Here is a 24,222-nt window from a genome sequence, read left to right as displayed (position 1 = left end):
AATACCCCCTTAGTCTAACCCCTAGCAAATATCAGTAAAGTTTATTTCAATCACAAAACAGGCAGGCTAAACCAAGAGATAAAGTGTACAAATACTAAATCATGCAGCAGGAGTGATTTTAACAACAGACCACATTATCATACATCACTGTTTATTTATTTATTTATTTGTATAGACTGTAATTATTCTTCTAATGAAACTTCTTAATAAAAATCTGAGATTGGTTTCGTTAGAGCTTAATGCCACAATAGCCCCATCATTTTAAAATGATTTCTGCAACTGATTTCTGATTTTAAAAAAAAGAGTAGGATAGCAGATATCTTGCCTAGAACAGTCATGGAAGAAAATTAACATTGGCATCAAAATAGCCTTGTGTAAAAATATGATTGTTATGCAAATCCTTGTGTGTTTAATGCTAATATCTTAATGCTGTCAAAGTAAAATACAACTAGTGATTTTCGGATATTGTCATAGCAAATTACAATGCCTCATACAGTACCTTTGTTTGAATAGGGTGATGATGAAATGTATGATGAAGGTTTACAATATATTATTTGGGAGATTGGATTCAAAAGTAGAGGAAAAAGGACCTTTAGTTTTCAGTTCTGTGACATTGATTTGTGTTTTTTTAAGAAATCAGATTTTTTTTAACAAAGTTCAAACACCATTCCCAAGAAAATTAGTGACTTAATTTAAATGACTAGCAATCTACATGGGGAGTTAATTGATGAAATGTTGACAAAGTTGTATTTTGTGACATACTGAAAAGTAATCAAACGTTGCTAGCCAATTGAGTTAGGAAGGAAAGATTAATTTCAGCAGAAAGACTGTTTACATTATGAACTTCTTCCACCTTGAAATAATTTTTAATTAGCATATCAAGGAGAAAGGCTGGGAAAGATGTTGAATATCCTTAAGTTTCTGTGAGAAAAATCAATGGGGTTAGCCTGTATTTTACTATTTCTGAGACTAAGGGAGATAATGACATCTGATGAATGTGAAGAAGCTCTGAAAGGAAATGCAAACAAACTTGTCAATTGAGTAAGACATTAAGCAGAAAAAATTGGAGGGATACTTCATTGGAGTTGAGTGTCTGTAAATTACGTTTTTGGGAAAAAGGGCTTTTTCCTTTGTTTCTGATACAATACTTTCACACTATCATAGCTTGTTTAATTCTTCTTTTAAGTGATAAGTGTAGATATGTTTTGTTCCTTAAAGGTAAAATGACAGTCTCATGTGAAGATGTTCAGTGACTGCCCAACACATCAACTAAAAGAAAATAATCTATCATGCCACGTTTCACTTTGAGATCTGACTTGTCCTGTATTACCATTGCCTGGGATTGAAATACCAGTGACAATTTTACTCACGTTCACTCACTAGGTGAGGAATCAACAGTTAAATGGGAAATTGAAATTTTTGATCCTGTCAGAATTTTACTTCCCACTAACTTTGGGCCAGCTTCAGACAATGAAGGGTAACCTATGAAAAGTTAGTCTGCTGTTAAAATCGCTCATGCTGCATGATTGAGTATCTGTGCACTTTGTCACTTGTTTTAGCCTGCCTGTCTCGTGATTGGAATAAACTTTACTGATATTTGCTTGGGGTTAGATAAAGGGGGCATTGAAATGTGAGACAAGAGCGTTTAGTAATTTTTTTTTGTTGGTTGCTTCTTGTGTTATGGTTCCACACAGGATTTTCACTATGCTGGAGATAATGGTATAGAAAACTAACCAGTGTTCAGTAATCTAAATAGCTATGATTCCACTGGGGCCTTTAATTACAATCAGAATATATAAGGCCTCTACTATGTCTCCTCTTAGATATAATTCTGAAATTCCCTATCAGTCTCTGAAGCATGGTCCAGAGTCTGATTTGTGCTTGATTTTATTTCCTGCAGGATGGAATGGGATATCTGAGAGTTACAGAAAATGGACTTCGTCTGGAAGGAGAGTCAGAATTTCTTTTCCCGTTGTATGCCAAAGAAATTCGCTCCAGAACGGTATGTAGTAGTAATCTTGTATGGAACTCCAGTGAAGTATGAGAATTTAATGTTCAATATTATTAAGTGCTGTGAAATGTTAAACGTATCAACAACTTGTGAATCCAACTGGCAATTATTGTCAGAGCTCAAGGACAATTTATCTTTCCATAAGAATAAATTTGATGATTTAATGCGTCCTTTGCAGAAGTTCCAAAATTGGGAATGCACATTGGGATTTCTGGCACACAGCAGCACACCGATTATGTGTTTACTAATGGGATGGTAATGGAGAGCATAGAAAGTTTGAAGGTGACCTTGCTAATGCTCCATGAAATGTAATAATGGGCTTATAAGCCTGGAAATTATAACTGATCATCTTATTGTGCAAACGTTGAACAGGCTTATATCAAATTCTTCTCCCTGCTATTTCATTAATGTCATTAAGTGGGCTACTGCCTATAAATTAAAGTAATAGAGCGATGAATTGATATAAAGACATAAGAACAGAAATAGGCAATTCAGGTCCTTGAGCTTTTTCTATATTAAATTAGATCATGGATGATCCGTCTATCTGTTTTGTTCTGTTACCCAAAACCTACCTACCAAATTAAAACCTTTGAAGGTCAAATTACAAATTTTTAAATGATGTGGTCTCATGGACTAATGCAGCTCCAGGAGAAAGAAAGAACAATAGCACAGCATTAATGCAGTATCTTTGTTATTTAATCTGACCGTTAACACCAAATAATGCCATTGCCTGTATCTAGAGGTAAGTATTGATTTGGCATCATTCATCGAAGGGTAAAGGTATAGGTTGTTTGCCCATTACCAGAAGCTGATATGGTAGGTGAGTACTATTACAGTTGACTCAAATAAGGATCCATGGGGCAGCCTATATTGAATAAGCAAACATATCAAGATGCCAGGTGAATTGGCAGGCATGCCAGCCAGTCTCCTGATGCTGTTAAAGAGCATGGTGAAGTCCAGCACCAACTTAGAAGGGGATTTGATTCAGACTCATTGTCTCGCTGGCCTCTGTTCCATCTCTTTGTTGTCTTGCTGACCCAGAGACTCTTCATCTGCTGCCCTCATGCCTGTTCCATTCTTTGTGTGAAGAGGTCATCAAACTCCTCTGAACAACCCTATCCCTGTGAAAATGTAGGAGCACTATCGAGGAAATCGAGAAACTCATGGCACCTCCAAAAATATTCCAAATTACTTCTAGGCTCTCTGCAAGTGAAAAAGCTCCAAAAGATTAAGCTAACAGTAATCAGACTTCTGGATCCTTGAAATGGCATTAAAACAGGGCTTAAATTTTAATATCATGTTTGTTTTCTTCCTGACTAAATAAATGCTACACTCTCTGAACAGTTTCTGCTCAGATTTAAAACCAGTTTAGAATCATATTGCATAAGTGTGGATAAACTTGTTTCAAAATCCTGGCAAAGTTGGCAAGAAGGAGCCAGAAGTGGATGGGACAGTGTTAGAATAGTTCAAGATTACCCTGGTACCATTATGTAAATAATTTATCATTTAATTGTGGAAATAAAATCTGTGCATTGACTAAAATCAGAATAAGTCAAATTATGAATTCACCTAAATGTGTGATATAATGCACCAGATTTATACCTGGTGAAATCCACATATCATTGACAGGGAGATAGGGAGAATCTGTTCCTGTACATTAAAGGATCAGGAACAAGAAGGCACAGGTTTAAAATAATTGGCAAAAAAAAGCAAAAGTGACATGAGAAAAAACATTTCCACTAATTAAGGTCAGGGACAAACTTTGAGACTGTGGTGGAGGCAGGTCAATGGAAGCACTTAATTTGAGAGCTATTGGGAAAGGAAGAGTAGCAGGGATATGGGAAGAAGGTGACAGAATGGACCTAAGTGAATTACTTATTTGGAAAGCTGGTGCAGACATGATGGCTGAATGACTTCTTTCTGCGTTTTAGGCCATTTTGGTGGACAACAAGAGTCATCTGAATTATTCATTTCCCTGAGATTATTGAGAGTTAAGCAGCCAACACTTTATAGTGGTTCATATTATTTAGCTTCAAAGAACCACCATGGTCATTTACAGTTTATCCTTACACTAAAACCCCATAGCTTCCTGTTGGCGTGCAGAGTGTTGGAGGAGCTGAGTGGTAAAAATCAAAGTTGCACCAATGGGTCCAGTCTTTCCAGGTTTAACTGGGAGCTTGGCTGGTGGTACAGTCATATAGACTGGCAGACTCTGCAGACATGCTTGACTCGAGACTAGTATTTGTTATAAGAGTCGTCAGAGATAAGTTCATAGGTGTTTTGCAGGCAAGTAACAGACTTTGAATTACAATGTGGAAAGTACTGGTGTGTTTCACTGCACTTCTACACTATTATATGGAAGAGTCCGGGGACAAATGGTCACAACATGCTCTCTCTGTCTAAGATACACGTTAGAAATAAAGCCATTTTCCATGTACAAAGAATAATCTGTAACAAATGGAAACTGCATTTACCTTTGCAATTTTATGAATGCCATAAATCATACTCCAAGACAGAAAGTATTTAAAGGAAATGTGAGTACTTAATGGCCCAATTCTGCTAACAATCGTTTCAACATCTCACAGTAAATAGGTATCTGAGGTGCCAACTTCAGTAGGAAGGAGGTGAATGGTTTATGAAAGTAGACATAATAATGGGACTGATCAAATGTTAACTTGGATCTAATCCCCTTTCTGCGCTGAGCACTTTCTCAGTGACCAATACTTTGTTGTACATCAGGCAACATCTGTAAGCCAGACCCTCACTTCCATCTGCTAATCAGTTGGTGCTTCTGTTCTGACAAGGGGACACTGAACCCGAAACATTCACTCTGCTTTCTGTCCATCTGCTGAGTTTCTCCAGCAATTTCTGTTCTTGTTTCAGATTTCCAGCAACTGCAGTTCTTGGTTTTATTTTGGTGCTTCCCATGTGCTTCGACTCATAATATGGAACAGTGACTCATGAATTACCAATAGACTGGATCTGAAATTATGCATACAGGTATATTTTGTGTGCATCCACCCTTTACTTGCCTAAAAACTTGCTGGAAGTTAAATCAACTCTGTTGTTCTGGATGAAGGTTTGCTTTTTCAATTAGAAACTCCTGTGACAACGTGCATCAAAACTGTGGATGCACATTTCCGAATAATTTATGTCCTGTCGCCATGCCAAGTCTCCGCACAAAACTGCAACTGTTTCATTGCATCCTCTGCATAATCATACCTCATTCTTGCATGGCCTATAACTTTGAGATGCAATTTACAATTGAAATCTTGCTTCATATACTTGTTTTGCAGTTAGAGCCCCGTAGGTCATCGTAAAATTACATGATGCATAATCAATGATTTAAGTTGCCGATTAAAGGTTGCGGGTTACAAATATATCAGTCAATATACATAAAAACCAGAAGAACTGTGGATACTGTAAATCAAAAATAAAAACAGAAGTTGCTGGAAAAGCTCAGCAGGTCTGGCAGCATCTGTGAAAAGAACTCAGAGTTAATGTTTCCTTTCTGAGGAAGGGTCACTGGAGCCAAAACATTAACAGTAAATATACATGTCCACCATTAACTTCCAACATTTTAAGGTGACTTTTCTACATCGACAACAAAATGTCATGTTGAATACACAGTTCTGATCTGTCCAAAGTTATACAATTGGTTGAAGACATATGACATATCACAAATCTGTTCAAAGAACCTTACAACATTTGTTGAGCTGCAACAGTGATCAGTGCAGGGATGATTCGACCCCCTTATCTCATTACAACCTCTGTCTATATGCAGGCAAAAATGCTGAGTTTCCAATAATAATGGTGAGACCGATTGCTCATGATGTCAAATCAGATGTGACTGAGTGTGTTAATGCAGAGACTTAGCTAAATTGAAAGCAATGAAAATCAGGGGAAACTCTCCACTGATTGCTAGAAAAATTGAATGGCCTGCAGGTGGATAAATCCCCTGGATCAGATGGACTCCACCCCAGAGTTCGAAGGGAGATATCTGAAGAGATAATGATAGTGTTAGTGGTGATCCTTCAGGAATTGTTAGAATCAGGAAGGTCCCAAGGGACTGGAAAATCACTAACATGACACCTCTGCTTAAAAAGGGAGTAAGGCAAAAGAAGAAAATTACAGACCCATTAGTCTAACCTTAGTTGTGGAATCTATTGTAAAGGATGAGATTTCTAAATACTTGGAAGTATATGGTAAAATGGGGCAAAGTCAGTATGGTTTCATCAAGGAGAGGTCATGCCTGACAAATCTTCTAGGATTCTTTGAAGAAGTAACAAGCAGTTTAGACCGAGGAGAGCCAATGGATGTTATCTATCTGGATTTCAAGAAGGCCTTTAGCAAGGTGCCACACAGGAGGCTACTGAGTAAGATAAGGGCAAGAGGCAAGATGCTAGCTTGGCTGTCTGACAGAAGCAGGGACTGGGGATAAAAGGGTCTTTCTCAGGGTGGCAGCTGGTGACAAGTGGTGTCCCACAAGGCTCAGTGTTAGAACCACAACTTTTCACTATATATATTAATGATCTAGATGAAGGAACTGAGGGCATTCTGGCTTTGTTTGCAGATGATACAAAGATAGGTAGCATTAAGAAGGCAGGGAGCTTGCAGAAGGATTGGGACAGGTTAGGAGAGTAGACAAAGAAGTGGCAGATGGAATACAATGTGGGAACATAAAGTCATAGAGAGGTACAGCATGGAAACAGACCCTTTGGTCCAACTTGTCCATGCCAACCAGATATCCTTACCCAATCAAGTCCCACCTGCCAGTACCCAACCCATATCCCTCCAAACCCTTCCTATTTGTATAGCCATCCAGATGCCTTTTAAATGTTGCAATTGTACCAGCCTCCACAACTTCTTCTGGTAGCTCATTCCATACACGTACCACCATCTGCATGAAAAAGTTGCCCCTTAGGTCTCTTTTATATCTTTCCCCTCTCACCCAAAACCTATGCCCTCTGGTTCTGGATTTCCCCACCCCACTTTGTCTATTTATCCTATCCATGCCCCTCATGATTTTATGAACCTCTATAAGATCACCCCTCAGCCTCTGACACTCCAGGGGGAGAACAGCCCTAGCCTATTCAACCTCTCCCTCTCAATCCTCCAACCCTGGCAATGTCCTTGTAAATCTTTTCAGAACACTCTCAAGTTTCACAACCTCTTTCCAATAGGAAGGAGACCAGAATTGCATGCAATATTCCAACAGTGGCTGAACCAATGTCGTGTACAGCCGCAACATGACCTCGCAACTCCTGTACTCAATACTCTGACCAATAAAAGAAAGCATACCAAACGCGTTCTTCACGATCCTATCTACCTGCGACTCCACTTTCAAGGAGCTATGAATCTGCACTCCAAGGTCTCTTTGTTCAGCAACACTCCCTAGGACCTTTATGAGGTCATGCACTTCAGTAGGAAAAATAGAGGCATAGACTATTTTCTAAATGGAGAGAAAATTCAGAAGTCTGAAATACAAAGTGACTTGGGAGTTCTAGTTTTGGAATCTCTCAATGTAAACTTGCAAGTTGAGTTGGGATAGCAAATGCAATGATAGCATTTATTTTGAGAGGACTTGAATATAAAAGCAGAGATGTACTTCTGAGGCTCTATAAGACTCTCGCCAGACCACATTTGGAGTATTGTTTGCAGTTTTGGGCCCCTTATCTTAGGAAGGATGTATTGGCCTTGGGGCATGTTCAAAAGAGGTTCACGAGAATGGTCCCAGGAATGAAAAGCTTAACATACGAGGAAAGTTTAAAGATTCTGGATCTATACTCAATAGAGTTTAGAAGGATGTGGGGAAACCTAAATGAAACATACAGAATACTGAATGACCTGGACAGAGAAGATGTTGGGGAGTTGCTTCCTTTGGTTGGAGAGACTAGAACCCAAGGGCACAGCCTTAGAGTAAAGGGAATGTCTTTTAGAATGGAAATAAGGAGAAATTTCTTCAGCCAGAGAGTGATGAATCTATGGAATTCATTGCCACAGAAGGTGGTAGAGGCCAGGTCATTGAGTGAGATATATAGGTTCTTGAGTATCAAGAGGATCAGGAGTTACAGGAAGAAAGTGGGAGAATGGAGTTAAGAAACTATCAATCAACTATGATTGGAGGACGGAGCAGACTTGATGGGCTGAATGGCCTAATTTCTGCTCCTATGTCTTGTGGTCTTACGGTCTTATGAAGTCATACTAACCAAGCACAAAGGGAGATTGTTGTGATTAGTGGAGATCAACAAGTTTCAGAGTCATTCACAACTCCAAAGATACTGGCATAGTCTATGCTCACATTAAGCAAATCTGGACATCTTTTAGGCTTAGACTATAAAGTGGCAAGTAATATTTCTGTCATAGCAGACCCAGGCATGGCTATCTCCAACAAGATATTCAACAGGATCATGATTGCTATATTCCCCCACAGCATTACCATTGACTAGAAAGCGAACTGGGCCTTCTCATACAGAGGGTGGTGGGAATCTGGATCTCGTTATCTTTATGGGTGGTAGAGGCAGAAACTCTCACAGCATTTATAAAGAATTTAAATGTACACTTGTGATACCAGGGCTTATAAGACTATGTGCAAAGTGCTAAAAATAGGATTAGAATCATGAGGTGATTTTGTTTTTGACTGGTGCAGACATGATGGTCTGAAGGGCCTTTTCCAAAGCTATAGATCTCTATGACTCCAAGACCAGCCATATGAATATTGTGGCTACAAGAGCTGGTAAGAGGCTAGGAGATCTGTGATCGCCTAACTCCTCAAAGATGAGGTTTTTGTAAACATTGATAGTAGTTATTAATAGGTAAGGTGAGTGTGATTGCCTGAAATTCGAGACAACATTTGACCAAGTATGGTATCAAGGAACACCAGCAAAACTGGAGTCAATGGAAATCTACATTGTTTTGAGTCCTATGCAATGTAAAAGAAGATGGTCATGTGGTTACTGGAGGTCAACCATCTCATTCTCAGGACACTTCGGCAGGAGTTCCTCACAGCGGAATTGTCAACCCAACCAAACTCAGTTGCTTTATCAATGAGCATCTAGCCATCATAAGGCTACATGTGCAGTGACAATTGAACAATGTTTGGCACCAATTTGGATTTTTCAGGTCCTGAAGTGATCTCAGTTCATATGTAGATCCATTCCACTTCATATCATTCATATGATTAAATGGAACAACATTCAGTCTTGGACTGACAAGTAGCAATTAACATTTGCACCACACAAGAGCCTGGCAATGATCATCTCCAACAAGAGAGAATATAACCAGTGTTCCTTGATGACCAATGACACCACCATGACTGAACCTCCCACTAACAACAGCCTGCAGGTTACCACTAACCAACGTTAAGATTAGATTCCCTATAGTATGGAAACAGGCCCTTAGGCCCAACAAGTCCACACTGAACCTCCGAAGAGTAACCCACCCAGACCCATTCTCCTACCCTATATTTACGCCTGACTAATGTACCTAACTCTATGGCCAATTTAGCATGGCCAATTCACCTGACCTGCACATCTTTCGATTGTGGGAGGAAACCAGAGCACTGGGAGGAAACCCACTCAGACGCGGGGAGAATGTGCAAATTCCACATAGACAGTTGCCCAAGGCAGGAATTGAACTCAGATCGTGGTGCTGTGAGGCAGCAGTGCTAACCACTGAGCCACCATGCCACCTTTGCCAGAACCAGAACCATGCCAGATAGTGAACTCCACTGGTCATATAAAAGATACAAGTACAAGTTAAAGGCTTGGAATTATGCAGAAAGTAAATCTCTTCTGCTTTTCCTAATGCCTATTCACCATATATAATGTTCTCATCACAAATATAATAGAATGCTCTCTATTTGCATGGATGAGTATACCTCCAACAGAAGGCTGACTCTATTATGGACAAGACATCCATTTGATTGCCACTCCATCCACCATCTTCAGTATTTACTCCTTCCTTCTGACACACAGAAGCAGCAATGTTTACCTTCTACAAGATGCACTGCAATAAATCACCAAGGTTCCTTCAACAGCATCTTTCAAACCATGAACTCTAACATCTAGAAGGAAAAGGGCAGCAGATGCATGAGAACACCACCACCTGCAATATCCCTATTCTGACTTGAAGATATATGACCATTCCTTCATCATGGCTGAGCCAAAATACTGAAACTCCCTTTCCAACACAGTATGGGTGTTCTTACATGCCAAGGACTGCAGAGATTGAGGAAGGTGGCTCATCAACACTTTCTCCATGGCAATTAGAGATAAGCAATAAATGCCCACATGTCCATATCACGTGACAACTGTGAAGAAAAGCTGTCTAACAATGTTGGATAAAGTACAAACAGGAAATTTGAGGTGCATGTAAGAGGGTAATGCAATAATAATGGGCACCTTAAAATCCCATTTAGACTGGCAAATCTAATGAGCACAAATGCTGTGGGGGATGAATTTCCTGGATTATATATGCAATAGGTTTCTGGAACAGTACTTAGAAGAACCAGCTACGGGTTTGGGCTCTTTTACATTTAGATTATGTGACAAGAAAGGACCAATTAATAACATTGCTAAAAATGGAACCTTAGAAAACGATGTTCATAATATGATAAAAGTTTACACTAAGTTTGAAAGTGATATAATTAATTCTGAAACTAGGGTCTTTAGTCTGAATGAAAGAAGCTAGAATATGTGAAGGGCAAGTTAACTATGATTGCTTGGAAAAATACTCAAAAGAATTGACAGAAGACAGAAAATGTTCAGTCTTTAAAGAAGCATTACATGATCTAAAACAAATGTACAGTCCTCTAGGATTTAAAAGCCCAATAGGAAAGGTGGATCAACAATCTCACAAGGGAAGTGAAAAATTGCATTAGATCAAACAAAATGGTTGATAAAGTTGGTAAAAATAAACTGATAAGCCTCAGGACTTGGAGCTATTTAAAATCCAGCAAAGGCTGATCAAGCAAATGACAAAGAAAGTGGAAAGAGAAAATGAATACAAACTAGCGATAAACATGTAAGTGTTGTAAAGTTTTTTTAGGTATCTGAAAAAGAAATCATTTGCGAGGACAAATGTGGGCCCATTTGAGGTAGATGCAGGAAAAGTTATAATGGAGAATACAAAACTGGCAGAGAAACTAAACAATTACTGTCTTCTAGAATCATTAGGAACACAAAGAAATTTGTATTAGAAGAACTGCTACTCAAAACATTAACTGGATTGAAGGATGAGAAACCTCCTGGAGTGTTGAAGAAGGTGACCAAAGTCATAATGAATGCATTGGTGGTTATCTCCCAAAATGCTATACACTTTGCGGATAATTATACTGGCTGGAAAGTAACAAACTTTTAAAGAAGGGAGGAAGAGAGAAAGTGACAATTACAGCTAACTGGTAGTTGTTAATGCTTGCTTATAGTTAAGGGAGACAAATAATTATCTGAAACATACAAGTAGTTGTGAGGGCTCTTATGATAATGACCTGCATCTGAACCACAAGGTCTGGTACCAAGTCTCATGTGCTTGAGACGTGTGTAATCCCTGAACAAATTGATTACAAAATATCTACTTCAGTGGCATGGATGTTCAACCACTCACTGGTGTGAGAAAAGGGCTAGGACTGAGAGGGGGAATAAATTCTCCACAAAGAAATGTTGTTTGTCTTGCTTTCAACCTCACACAATGGCATGCATTCTGATTCCATTAGTTTGATATCAGAAATACAGAAAATGTTGGATCCTATTATGAGAATGTTAACTCAGCACAGAAAATAATAACATGATTGGACAGAATCATGAAATTATGAAAGAGGAATCGTATTTGACAAATCTAATGAAGTATTTTGAGGATTTTATTTATAGCATAGTAAAGATGAACCAAAATATGTGGGATATTGTGGTCTAGTAGTTAGCATTCAACATGTTCACCACTGCAGCTCAGTTTTGAGTCCCAGTGAGGGACGTTTGTAGGGGGGGTGTTAGCTCGCTCAGTTGGCTTGCTGGCTTGTTTGTGATGCAGAATGATCCCAACAGAGTAGGTTCAATTCCCACACCATGTGAGGCTAACATGATGACTCTCCTTCTCAATCTCTCTTCTTGCCTGAGCTGTTGTGCTCCTTAGGTTAGCCAGTCATCTTTCTCTAATAAGTGAGCAGTCATATAGTCTGATAAGGTTCGGGCAGCTTTATCTTATTTAGATTTCCAGAAGACTCTTGATAAGACTCAGGAGTTAGTTAACAAAATCAGATCACATGGGTTTGGGGGTAATATTCTCTGGATTGAGAATTGGTTGACAGACAGAAAATAGAGAAGACAATTAAGCAGGTCATTCTCAGATTTTGAGATCTCAGGCAGGCTGTGATTCGTGGGGTTGCTACCGGGATCAATGCTGAGGCCACAGCTATTCACAATCTATGTAAATAATTTGGATAAGGGGACCGAAATATTACTTACTGATGCTGTAAACTTACCTCAGAATGAAAGCTATGGGAAGGAGACAATAAGGCTTCGAGGGAATTTAGTCGAGCTAAGGGAAGGTGCAATAACATGACAGCTGGAATATAATGTGAATAAGTTGTGAATTTAGAAAAACAGAAAGCCAGAGCATTTCTTAAATGGTGATAGATTGGGAATTGCTGTTGTCCAAAGTGACCAGATATCCTTGTTCATGAGTCAGTAAAAGCAATAATACAGGTGCAGCAAGTAATTAGAACGCAAATGGTGTGTTGGCCTTCATTGCAACGAACGTTGGAGTACAGGACTAAAGATGTCTTGTTGCAATTTTATATAGCTTTGTTGAGACTACATTTGGAGTATCATGTGAAGTTAAGGTCTCTTCATCTAAGGAAGAATGTCTTTATTATATAAGGATTGCGATGCACATTCATCAGGCTAATCTCGTGGGCGGGGGGGGGGGGGGTTATTTTTGAAGAGAGACTTTGGAAATTGGGGTGGTGAGCTCCTGGCCAATTAAGCTCAGAATAAGACACAAGCCATTAAAATGGAGATGGGGTGCAACGTCTTCATCAGAAGATCATAAGTCTTTGGAGTTCACTGTATCAGAGGGCTATGGAAGCTCAGTCAGTGGAGATATTTAATACTGAAATTGACAGATGTCTAGATACGAATTACATCAAAGGATACAGGGATGACACAGGAAATTGGCATTGAGGTAAATGATCAACTATGATCGAACCAGAGGATCTAGACTGAAGAATAGCCTATGCTTGCTCCTCTGTTCTTACATTCCTGCGGAGTTTGATGGAGTGTGACCTAAACTTGGATGAGTGTAACTCTGACAACACTCAAGAAGCTCAATAATATCCAGCACTAAGTAACCCGATTGACTGGCATAGCATTTCATTACTTTGAATAGTGAGTCCCGCCACCATTGATGCACAAAGATGGAAATATGTGCCATCTACAAGAGACAAGGCAGCAACTCATCAATCATCTTCCAAACCACATCTGTTATGACCCAGAAGAACAACAGCTACAGATGCACAGGGCATTTTCACAACAGGCAAGTTCCCACTAAGTTACACATTATTGAATTATTACCTCATTGCTGTTCCTTCACTGTTTCCTTCCTAAATCACAGTGGGGTATCCCAATTCCACATTGACTGGAACAGTTCAAGAAAGTGGCTCACCAATACCTTCACAAGGGCAATTATGAATGATCAAGAAATGCTGGGTTTACTAATACCCACAATCCATCCACAAATGAGATCCTGTCACCCATCTCAGGAACAGAAATATGAGGAGTGCCTAATGATGCATGAAAATGGTTGAAGCTTGATTAACTGTTGCAATCTGAGAACAAAATGAATAAAATAGCCAATAATTGTTACAAATCAAATGTTAAAGACAGCAAAAATGTCAAAAAATACAATTATTAGTAAAATAACTTGCTCCAGCTTCAAGAAAACATGGCCTTGCACATTGGGAATTCTTTGTTTGTGACCTATTGTTGGCACAGAACACTGTGCTATTTCTTAGACAACCTTGGGGAAATTGTGAGTCAATAAATCTTTCAGGGTTTAATAAGCCTCTCGTGCGTCATTAGTGAGAGCCCGCAATGACACAAGCATATCCTGGTGCAGACTGTATGGCACCCCCATTGTATGCCTGTCAAGTGACTCCTTGGCTGTCTTGTATTTTTATGCATTTCTCACTGAAGTTTATCACTATATCTAAAGTATCACTTTACTTTCTTAGGAAGTTAGTCTGATCACAACTTCTTTTTCAGAGTCCTTTTTAGGATCACTATCTCAGTCTTGACAGTTGCTTGACTAGTAATGCTTTGTTCCAGTACCAAAAACCTGCTTGATTCCCTCATTTTTTTCCTTTTTATGGTGTATTTTCAACTGGAAGCCTGTGAATGGAATGCTTTGATGAAAGTTTCCTTGAACTCTGTCTGAGTAGTTACTTGGCAGTTTTCCACTGATAAACTAGAAACCCAAAATCCAAGTAAATCTGCATTCTTTGGCTGGGTGGATGGAGCTGCTTAATTGTCAGGTCATTTCTTTTTGTCTGGAATTTGACTGCATGGCATGGCAGATTTTGAAGGTTAGCATTCTGGCATCATAGAGTGAAACATTAGCATTCAAATGCTGATGGAGTCTACCGAATGTTATAGTTGTGGCTGAACTTCTTCGAATAAACCAGCTAGAATACTGAAGACTGGGATTTCCAAATTAAATAATGAAATTTTCGTCTTCCATCAAGGTAATTTGGATCTTCCTTTCATTGTCTGTTGTTAAGTCATTCCAGAATGAGGAATCAGACTGTCCTATCCCAATTTTAAAATAAGGCTGTTGAAATCACCACATGGCCATTCGGTTGTACTGGTGCCATCTTGCCTGTTGCATGCTACCTACAGTATAATTATTGCTGTTATGAAGGAACTTCTTTCAATCTACTTTCCCCTGCTCAGCCTCTGCAAAAGGCAGTGCTGTAACTTGAGGAGTGTACCTTGATTTCTGGGCCGTATTAGACAGGGAAAGGATTACTTAAAGACCTTTTATCAATGTTTAACTTACTGAAACTTTGATGCAGAAGAATTTTTCATGCTTTTGCACCGTTCGCCTCCCTCAATGTACCAATGTTTTTGCAGACATTGTGAATTTTATTTCTTTGTACATTAACACACAGAACACAATTCCATTGTGTACACTCTTTCAATCTTCATTTCCTTGATGCTCTGTCTGTGGGAGGAGATTTGGCTTAATGTTTGCAGCAGAATGTGAGACTGTTTCCCTCTCCAAGAAAATGTAGAGATCGCATGGGCACTGCACTTGTCCTCAGATGGCAGCTGATGCTGAAGCAGGCACATACACTTACTATTACATAATGCAGAGAGAGAACAATTTCATTAAATAAAGGGATTTCTTTGACTATTGTGAATATTTCAGGTGAATAGAAGATAGTATTCAAGATGAAGGAAATATTAGATGGAATTTTAGCATTTCTAATATTAGATTAGTTTAAGTTCAAAGTTAAAGTGTCTGCAGGACTTTTTTTTCTTTCAAAGGCTATGTATTGCTGGCTGGGCCAGTATTTATTATCCATCCTTGATCACCCAGAGGGTATCTGAAAGTCAACCACAGTGTATTGAATTGAATTACATGTAGTTCAGATCAGGCAAGGATAGCAGCTTCCTTCTCTGAACCAGATTGTTTTTTCCAACAATTGCTAATGGTTTCAAGGTCTCATCACCAAGTCATCCTCTGTTTATTTGAACACTGTACATGGGCTACAACCAGCCAGTTCAAAGCTAATTTCTTGACTGAGGAGAACGTTTGAATCTCCTGTTCATTTTATTTTCTTTTTTTCTCTCTTTTTTTGTTTACTGCCTGTGCTGTGTGTGTATAAGGGCAGGAGTCAAATCTCCTATTTATACCTGAGCTCCCTGATTGGCTCAGGTTAACAATCCCAATCAATAATTTCCTAACCAGTGAGTTCCACATGGCCATGGTTCCAATCACTACACATGGTCATCATCTGACTCTTAACCCCAGATTTTTATTGATGCTGATGATTCTTGGAGAAGTATTTGACAGTTCAACCCACCACCTGTGAAGAGAAGGGTGGGTAGAGTTCATTCATATATATCAATATATGTTAACATCAACACAACAAGACATGTAAAAGTTCTGTATTTGAATGCACATAATATTCGTAACAAAGTAAATTAAACGACAGTGCACGTTGAGGTAAATAAATTTAACCTGATAGCCATTATGGAAACACGGTTGTATGATGATAAGGGTAGAGTCCAGTATTGAGGGGTATATAATACTCATGAAGAATACAACAATAGGTAAAAGTGAAGAGGTAGTACTGTTAATCAAGGATGGCACTGTGGAACTAGTTAGAGTCATGCCAGTATATGAGTCACAGAAGGTTAATATGCAGGTATAGCAATGATTATGAAGGATAATGTTGTAGTATCCTTTCAAACAAGATAGCTTGAACATAAGGATTAAGGTTATGCTTCAATAATACAGCGCACAAGTGAAAGCGCTTCAGGAGTACTGTGCATAGCATTGGTGACCTGATTTACACAAGGAAGTAAATGCATTGGAAGCAGTTTAGAGATCATTTGTCATCTGGAGTGGACAAGTTATCTTTTGAGAAAAAGTTGGAACAGGCTGCACCTATATCAGCTGGCATTTAGAAGAGTAAGAGGCAACTTCTGATTGAACCACATCAGATCCTGAGGATTCATGACAAGATAGCTCTGTAGAGGATAATTCCTCTTATGGGAGATTCTAAAACCAGGGCTCACTGTTGAACAAGAATGGTTGACCCGTTGAAAGAAGAAATTAATTTCTTTTTCTCACAGAGTGTCAGGAATCTTTGGCACCATCTTCCTGAAAAGGTGATGTAAGCTGAAACTTTGAACATTTTGAGGGCAGAGATAGATTCTTGGTAAGAAATGGGGTGTTATGTTATCAGGGGTAGGTGTGAATGTGGAGTTTTGGTTAAAGTCAGACCAGACATGATCTTATTGTAAGGCAGAGAAGGGTCAATGAACTGAAAGGCCTTACTCCAGTCTTTTGTTCACATGTTTATACATTTGACAAGGGAATCAAAGGTTATCAGGCTTAGATAGGAATGTAGAATTCAAAGCATAAACAAATCAGCCACATTATCAGTGAATACCAGAGCAACTTAATGGGTCAAAACAGCTTGCTTCATCTGTTTTATATATATACATATATATATATAATACACATATGCTCTTAAAAGTGATGGCCATCTTACTGATATCACTTCTTATTAGCTCCTGACTGGTTGTCTGAAGTATCAATCACTTGGAAAGGATTATACTATCTTTTCAGGGTTGCTGTTTGTTCTTCAATGATATAGGGGTGAGATGGTTTACCAGACTTCTCATTGGACCATAGCAGACCAAACCACATTGCTGAACTGAAGTGTGTTAAAACTGATGTAGTGAAGTATCATACCAAAATACACTCCATAAATACATGAAAGTCAAAATAACCATAGCTACAAAATTGATTATATAACTTATTGCAATACAATGTATAACCTTGTTACCGATGTCAAGTTATAAAACCAAATGAAGCTAAGATTTAGTAATGTCCTAGAAGTCAAAGCTGTGATTTAATATTTGCCTTTGACACAGCTATAAAATGTAACAGTTAGTTGTTTGTTGTTTACTACTTGCTTGTCTTGACCCGAAGGTAATTTACAAATCTCACTTAACATACAGACAGACAACATGGTGTGACATCAATATGTTATAAACTATATTTCAACAAAATATAATTTAGTTAGTCATTTGATTGACCATTATTATGTGTAATCAAACTCAGTGCGTTTCTGTCTAAAGTAACACTTTTTTTTAGTAATGTAGTGACAATACAGTAATTTGATGTTCTGAGTTTCAGTTGAGTGTTACCTGTTCCAGATTTACTCTGCAGCTTGCCTTTTCCCTATGCTTCTGCTCCTGGACTCAACCCCTTGGCTGTCCTCTAGTTCTTGGTCCTACTCTCAAACACTTTCCACCAACCTCTAACCACAGATTCCCCCCAAGCTCCAATCCCACTTTTTGTTCATACGTTTAAAGCCTCCAAAGTCCACTTGATCCTGGCTGCCATTCTGAACTAGCAGTGAAGTGCTGGACTCACCTAATGGCAGAGGTTTCTATCCACACTGATCAACCTCCACCATTAAATGGAGACTAATCAATTAAGACTTTATCAAGATACATTTAATTATTTTAATTGATTTCTGTGAATTGCATTTATATTCTACTTATTATTTTAAAATTTATTTTATCTTCACATTTATTTTATTTGTGAATTGTGTTTGTACATCATTTTAAACTTTATAATAGTTTAAAGTTGTTCTCTGCACATAAAAGTTCAAAGAACCACAACAAGAATGGAACCACCCTGGTCCTCACCTTCCACCTCACTAGTATCTGGATACAGTGCATTATCCTCCAACATTTCCGCCACCTACAACCACACCCTACCATTAGAGATATATTTCCCTCCCAAACCCTTAGCTACGTTCTGCAGTGATCATTCCATCCATGACTCCCTCATTAGGTCCACACCTCCCCCCACCAACCCAGCCTGCACACCTGGCAGCTTCCCTTGCCACCGCAAAAGGTGTAACACCTATACCCACATCTCCCTCACCTCTGTCCAAGGCCTCAAAGGATCTTTTCATATCTGGCAGATATTTTCCTGCATGTCTACCCACTTCACCTACTGTGTCCAATGCTGTCAATATGGTCTCCTCTACATTGGGAGACAGAATACCAACTCACGGATCATTTCAGGAAACATCTCTGGGACACACACACCCAACAACCCCACCATCCTGTGGCCAACCACTTCAACTCCTCCTCCCACTCCACCAAGGACATGCAAGTCCTGGGCCTCCTCCACCGCCAAGCCCAAGTCATGCGACGATTGGGGAAAGAACGCCTCATCTTCTCCTTTGGGACCCTTCAACAACTTGGAATCAACGTCGACATCACTAGTTTCTGAATCTCTCTGCCCCACCTCATCCCAGATCCAACCTTCCAACTCGACACCGCCCTCTTGACCTGTCCCATCTGTCCATCTTCCTTCTCACCTATCCACTCCACCCTCCCCAGTGACCTATCACAATCATGCCCCACCTGCATCTACCTATCGCCTTCCCAGCTACTTTCTTCTCATCCCCACCTCCTGTTTATCCCTCAGCCTTCTTCCCCATCCCCCGTCTACCCCCTCTTCACCCCCACCCCAAACATTCTTGATGAAGAGCTCAAGCCCAAAACATCGATTCTCTTGCCCCTTGGATGCTGCCTGACCAGCTGTGCTTTTCCAGCACCACACTTGTCAACTCAATCTTTCACATTGCCAGCCAGATGCCAGTGTTCCAGGTTCACTGGAACAGCTGGCTAAGGGAATGAGGTATCTGCATTCTGTATAACTAATTTAAAATTATTTTTATATCATATTCAGCCACTGAGTTATTGGTGATATTGTCTGCATGTGATGTAATTTTCCACAGTTATTCTGAGAGATACTTTCACATGTTATTAACATTTATGCATAGGAATTTTCCAGAAAGGGTAGAGAATGAAGCACCATAATAAATAACAAATACCAAGCATGCTTTCCACAAAAAATAGTTGATTATCATTTTAAAATAACAATTAAATTGATAATGTATATAGCATTCAATAGTTGTGGTCATGGATAAATGTGGTTTCCAGCTATAAAAGAGAGAATTTTATTTAAGGTCTTTAGCCATATAGTAATTGGCTGCATATTCTTACAAATTGAATCTTTTAGCTTTTTCTAAAAATTCTTGTCACTTTATTTCATTAGCCATAGGTTATGTCTTTTCATATATACAGGTATCTGAGCTGTAACACTAGAAAAGGGCATTAAATGAAGAGAAGTCAATATTTATAGCCTTTCAGTCAAAGAGTGGTGTCTCTGAAGCATATTCATGAAACAACTAAAATCCATTTTATATTTGGAGTTTTGTAATTGTAATTAAAGAATGATTGAAGTCTGGGTGATTTATATTGATAGATTAAATGTCAGTTTGGAAAGATTGCTGTGTTAATCGCACAGCGCTTTCGAAGTAAATCATTCTCAATTTAAACTCTGACTTTTCAAACATGGCATTTAATCCATTAATACACATAATACTGCTTTCACTAATTCCAAAATACTTTAACACAACTGGATCTCAAATGCCAATGTGCATCATGGGCTGTATCTTGTTGGCTCTGAAAATTTTCCAAATGAGGCCTGACTGCACACAGGTCAATGGTGCACCATAGAAGGAAGCTTGTAGGATGCAGCCATTTAAGAGATCAGCTTCATGTTCAGCTCCATGTTCAGTGTTTAATGAAAGAAGACATGTCTTTTCCCAAAGTGGGAACGTAGGACAATGTGGCCCACCCTAATGGATACCAGGGGAGTGTGAGGAGGCTCAGACTGATGGATCATCAGGAGACACTACAGCTTCTACTATCGTCCATGGAGCTGTAAAAAAGATAATCTACATGGTCATTGGTAACATCTGTCGCTGCCGTGTTTTCTATAACAGTAATGTTGGATATGGGAAGACAGTACCTCAGGTCCAGAATATGAAAAGACATTAACCAATTGCTCTCCAGGAGCTTCCCCAAAATGCTGCAACGTTCATGAATTAGAAGGGTTTCTATTGTCACTTGGTTTTACAGAGCTTGAGTATTCCTGAATAAAGAAGTTCAACCTGCCACACAAGTTAGTAATACAATATATGAATTCCTGTACCAGTGTCATGTCAGGTGCAAAGGCCATATATTCCTGTGTCTGGCAGATTGAATCATGTCTTTTCTGGTATTCGCAATAGGCAGAGTACAAACAACTCAACCAACCCATGCTTGCAAAACTTAAGATATAATGTCTGAAGAGATGCTACAATAGGACAGGACTCACTGAACAATTCCAAGTCTGCTAAGAATTACATAAGCAACCAATGCAATCATCAAACTCAGAACGTGGCCCACTTATGCTTGCTAGAAGCTACATATATTCATATGTAGGGAACAATCATCTGTAAGCAAAAAGAACATGTCTAGGATTGTGCCATTTTTGAACTAAATAAAAGAGTAAGGAACAATAGTTCACTGGTGTGTTCTCCCTGGCAATGGCATAATCAGACAGAATCGTGGTGCATTCTTTTCAGCATTCTTTTCTCATGTTATAGAAATTGTAGTTCATTTCAAATTTGGCAATCTTGTTTCTGTATGGATGAATGAAGGGCAAAAAGCTCCAAATGTTTGTGTCTTTTACCACCAATATCTTTCTCAACTTATCCCCTTGCCTGACTCTTGTTTTAAACCACCATCAGTCATTTCTCTAATGAGAGAGCAACCGTACAGTTTGTAAGGCTGTGGTGACTTTAGCGTATCTTTATCAGTGATATTCAAGTTAATATTGTGTTCAACTTTTTTCCAGTTTAGTAGGCCTGCCCGACATTAACTTGACCTGTGGTATTCCCAATGCAGCCTTTGCCTGTGCACTTGTTGGTATGTGGTCTTCAGCCTCAAAATGAGTTAATGTTAATTTGTGTAGCTCAAGCTTTTAAGCATTGTAAAGAACACTGTGGGATACAAATGTGAGCAATTATTTAACTTTTCTGCCTCCACCACAATTCTGCCTTTATGGTGAACTGTAGCCCTTTATGAGCTTTGTAATGTGGAAGATTAAACACGCTATCAGACCATGCCTCAGGCTACAAATTACTAGACAGATTTATTGAGCATTAAACAGGTGGATGAATCAAATTAAATGCAGCCAATAGTTTTACATCAATTACTTATTACTCCTCTCAGCACTTGCAATGACATTTTGAAACATAAAGAGCAATTATTCTGGGATTAATACCAAAATGGCTCTGGAAAATGGCTATTATGCAGAGCATCAATGGAAATCCAAATCCACATTCCCCCATCCACCAACAAACTAAATCCCCACCATGCTCCAGACAACTCCAGGCAAATCCCCAATTCTGTATTTAGATAGTTTTTCACATAGAATGGCTTACTTGTTCCTGAATAGAGCACAGCAAACTAAATAGTTGCAAATGAATAACCTACACCTCTGCACTCCAATTTCCTGTTTTACCACCAGGTGCAGGTTAGGAATAAAATGCTTCTTTTTGAAGCAAGAATTCTAACTTCAAAAACATCCATTTAGGTGTGTTCTACATTCGAGGTGCAGTCTACCCATTTGACAAAAGGTATTTATTATTGTCACTTTCAATAAGCAATGGTTCTCCAACTTTAGAAATTGTTGCTGAATGCTGTAACTCTCACTATGTTGTGCACAAATCTCTCTCAAATACCCCTACATTCGCCTTCTGCTTTCAAAGATGATTAATTTGCAAGTAGTATAAAAGCAATAGCTGCAAGCACCTCCCAAAGCTACTGAGAATATGTAACTGGACCCTCTGCAGAGACCCATCCAATGGGTTAGAAATCTAGGTTTCCATTATATCCCAATCAATATAAATCACAGTCAAATTTACAAGAACCAATTATTCCCAAATCTTCAGTGCACAGACTCACTTTCATCTTTGCTTGTTGACTGTCCACAGAAAGGCAGTAACTAATTGAGTGCAAATAGAGATTGGAAAATAGTCTTAGTGTGAATGTTCACTCCGTATTACGGGCAGGTTATGAGAGCATAGTTACTTACCCTGGAGCACCTGAGAAGTAAACCACCATGAAAGGATAGCTCAAGAAATGCCTAAGTTGTGATTTTGGAACACAGTGATAGGAATGAGATGGAAGTATTTGTAAAATGAGTCTCAGGAGGTATTACATGAGGAAATCATGCAAGTACATGAAAATGTTAGTGACAGACAAACTGAGAAGGTCATACTAAAATGACTTACTTTATATATTTTTCAGTAGTCATGTAAACCCCATCAAAGAGTCCTCAATAGTAGGTAATGCTCTGGAGCAGTGGGAATCTTATCCATTACTAAGGGTCACTCACTGCCTTCTCAAGTCTCTATGTACTCAGTGGCTTGGTGTCATTTGGTGAAAGGTCTATTCCACCACCAGAAGGTTTGCCGCTTCCTCTTATTAACAGGTGATCTTGTGTAAGATGGTGTCCTGTAAGATAAAATTAAACAAGGAATAGGATTATCTCATGCCAACAAGAAAATTCAAAGAACCCCATGTCAGAAATGGGTGATGTTACCACAACCCACTGCGAATAACCATTCACAAGTTCCTGCCCATGTCACAGACGATCCATTTTCCTTCATTTTTGCTGGGTGCAACCCTGGATCCCTCTTTCTAACGGGATTGTAGGCAACCCTGGAACACACTTTCTAACAGCACTATAGGTAATCCTGGAACCCTTTTCCTAACAAGACTGTAGGTGACCCAGTAACACACTTTCTGACAGCACCATAGGTGATTTTGGAACTTTCTTTCTTACAGCACTTTAGGTAATCCTGGAACTCTCTTTCTAACAGCACTGTGGGTAATCCTGGAGTCGTCATTCTAAAAACACTGTAGGTGACCCGGGAACCCTCTTTCTAACAACATTGTAAGTAATCCTGGAACAATCTTTCTAACAGCACTGTAGGTGATCCTCGAACCCTCATTCGAACAACTCTGTAAGTAATCCTGGAACCCTCTTTCAAACAACATTGTAGGTAATCCTGGAACCTACTTTTTGATAGCACTGTTCATGACGCTGGAGCCCTCTTTCTAACAATGTTGTAGGTAATCGTAGAACCCTCTTTCTAACATTACTGTAGGTAATTCTGGACCCTATATCTAACAGAACTGTTGATGACCCTGGAACCGTCTTTCTAACAACACAGAAGATAATCCTGGAACACTCTTTCTAACAGCACTATAGGTAATCCTGGAACCCAGTTTCTACCAGCACTGTAGGTGATCCTGGAACTCACTTTCTAGCACCACTGTAGGTGACCCTGAAACACTGTTTATAATAACACCATAGGTAATACTGGAACCTCTTTATAACAACATGATAGATAATCCTGAAGCCCTCTTTCTAACAGCACTGCAGGTCACTGTGGAGCCCTCTTTCTAACAACACTGTGGGTATTTCTGGAACCCTCTTTCTAACAGCACAATAGGTTATCCTCGAACCTTCTTTCAAATAGCACTGTAGATGGCCCTGGA

At 39.1% G+C, this 24,222-nt stretch overlaps 1 protein-coding gene across 14 annotated transcripts in view; it reads left to right on the top strand.

Annotated features, from left to right (window-relative positions):
* Nucleotides 1-24,222, top strand: part of sgcg (sarcoglycan, gamma) — a 692,618-nt gene that overhangs the window by 449,505 nt on the left and 218,891 nt on the right. For all 14 annotated transcript variants that reach the window (XM_072577379.1, XM_072577378.1, XM_072577376.1 and 11 more), the window contains one exon: nucleotides 1,901-2,002. In XM_072577379.1, coding sequence (XP_072433480.1) covers nucleotides 1,901-2,002 — 102 coding nt within the window. The remainder of the gene's footprint in view (nucleotides 1-1,900; nucleotides 2,003-24,222) is intronic.

Source organism: Chiloscyllium punctatum, chromosome 9 (assembly GCF_047496795.1).
Source record: "Chiloscyllium punctatum isolate Juve2018m chromosome 9, sChiPun1.3, whole genome shotgun sequence".
NCBI classification, from domain to species: domain Eukaryota; kingdom Metazoa; phylum Chordata; class Chondrichthyes; order Orectolobiformes; family Hemiscylliidae; genus Chiloscyllium; species Chiloscyllium punctatum.
This window is presented reverse-complemented; position numbering and strand designations above follow the sequence as displayed.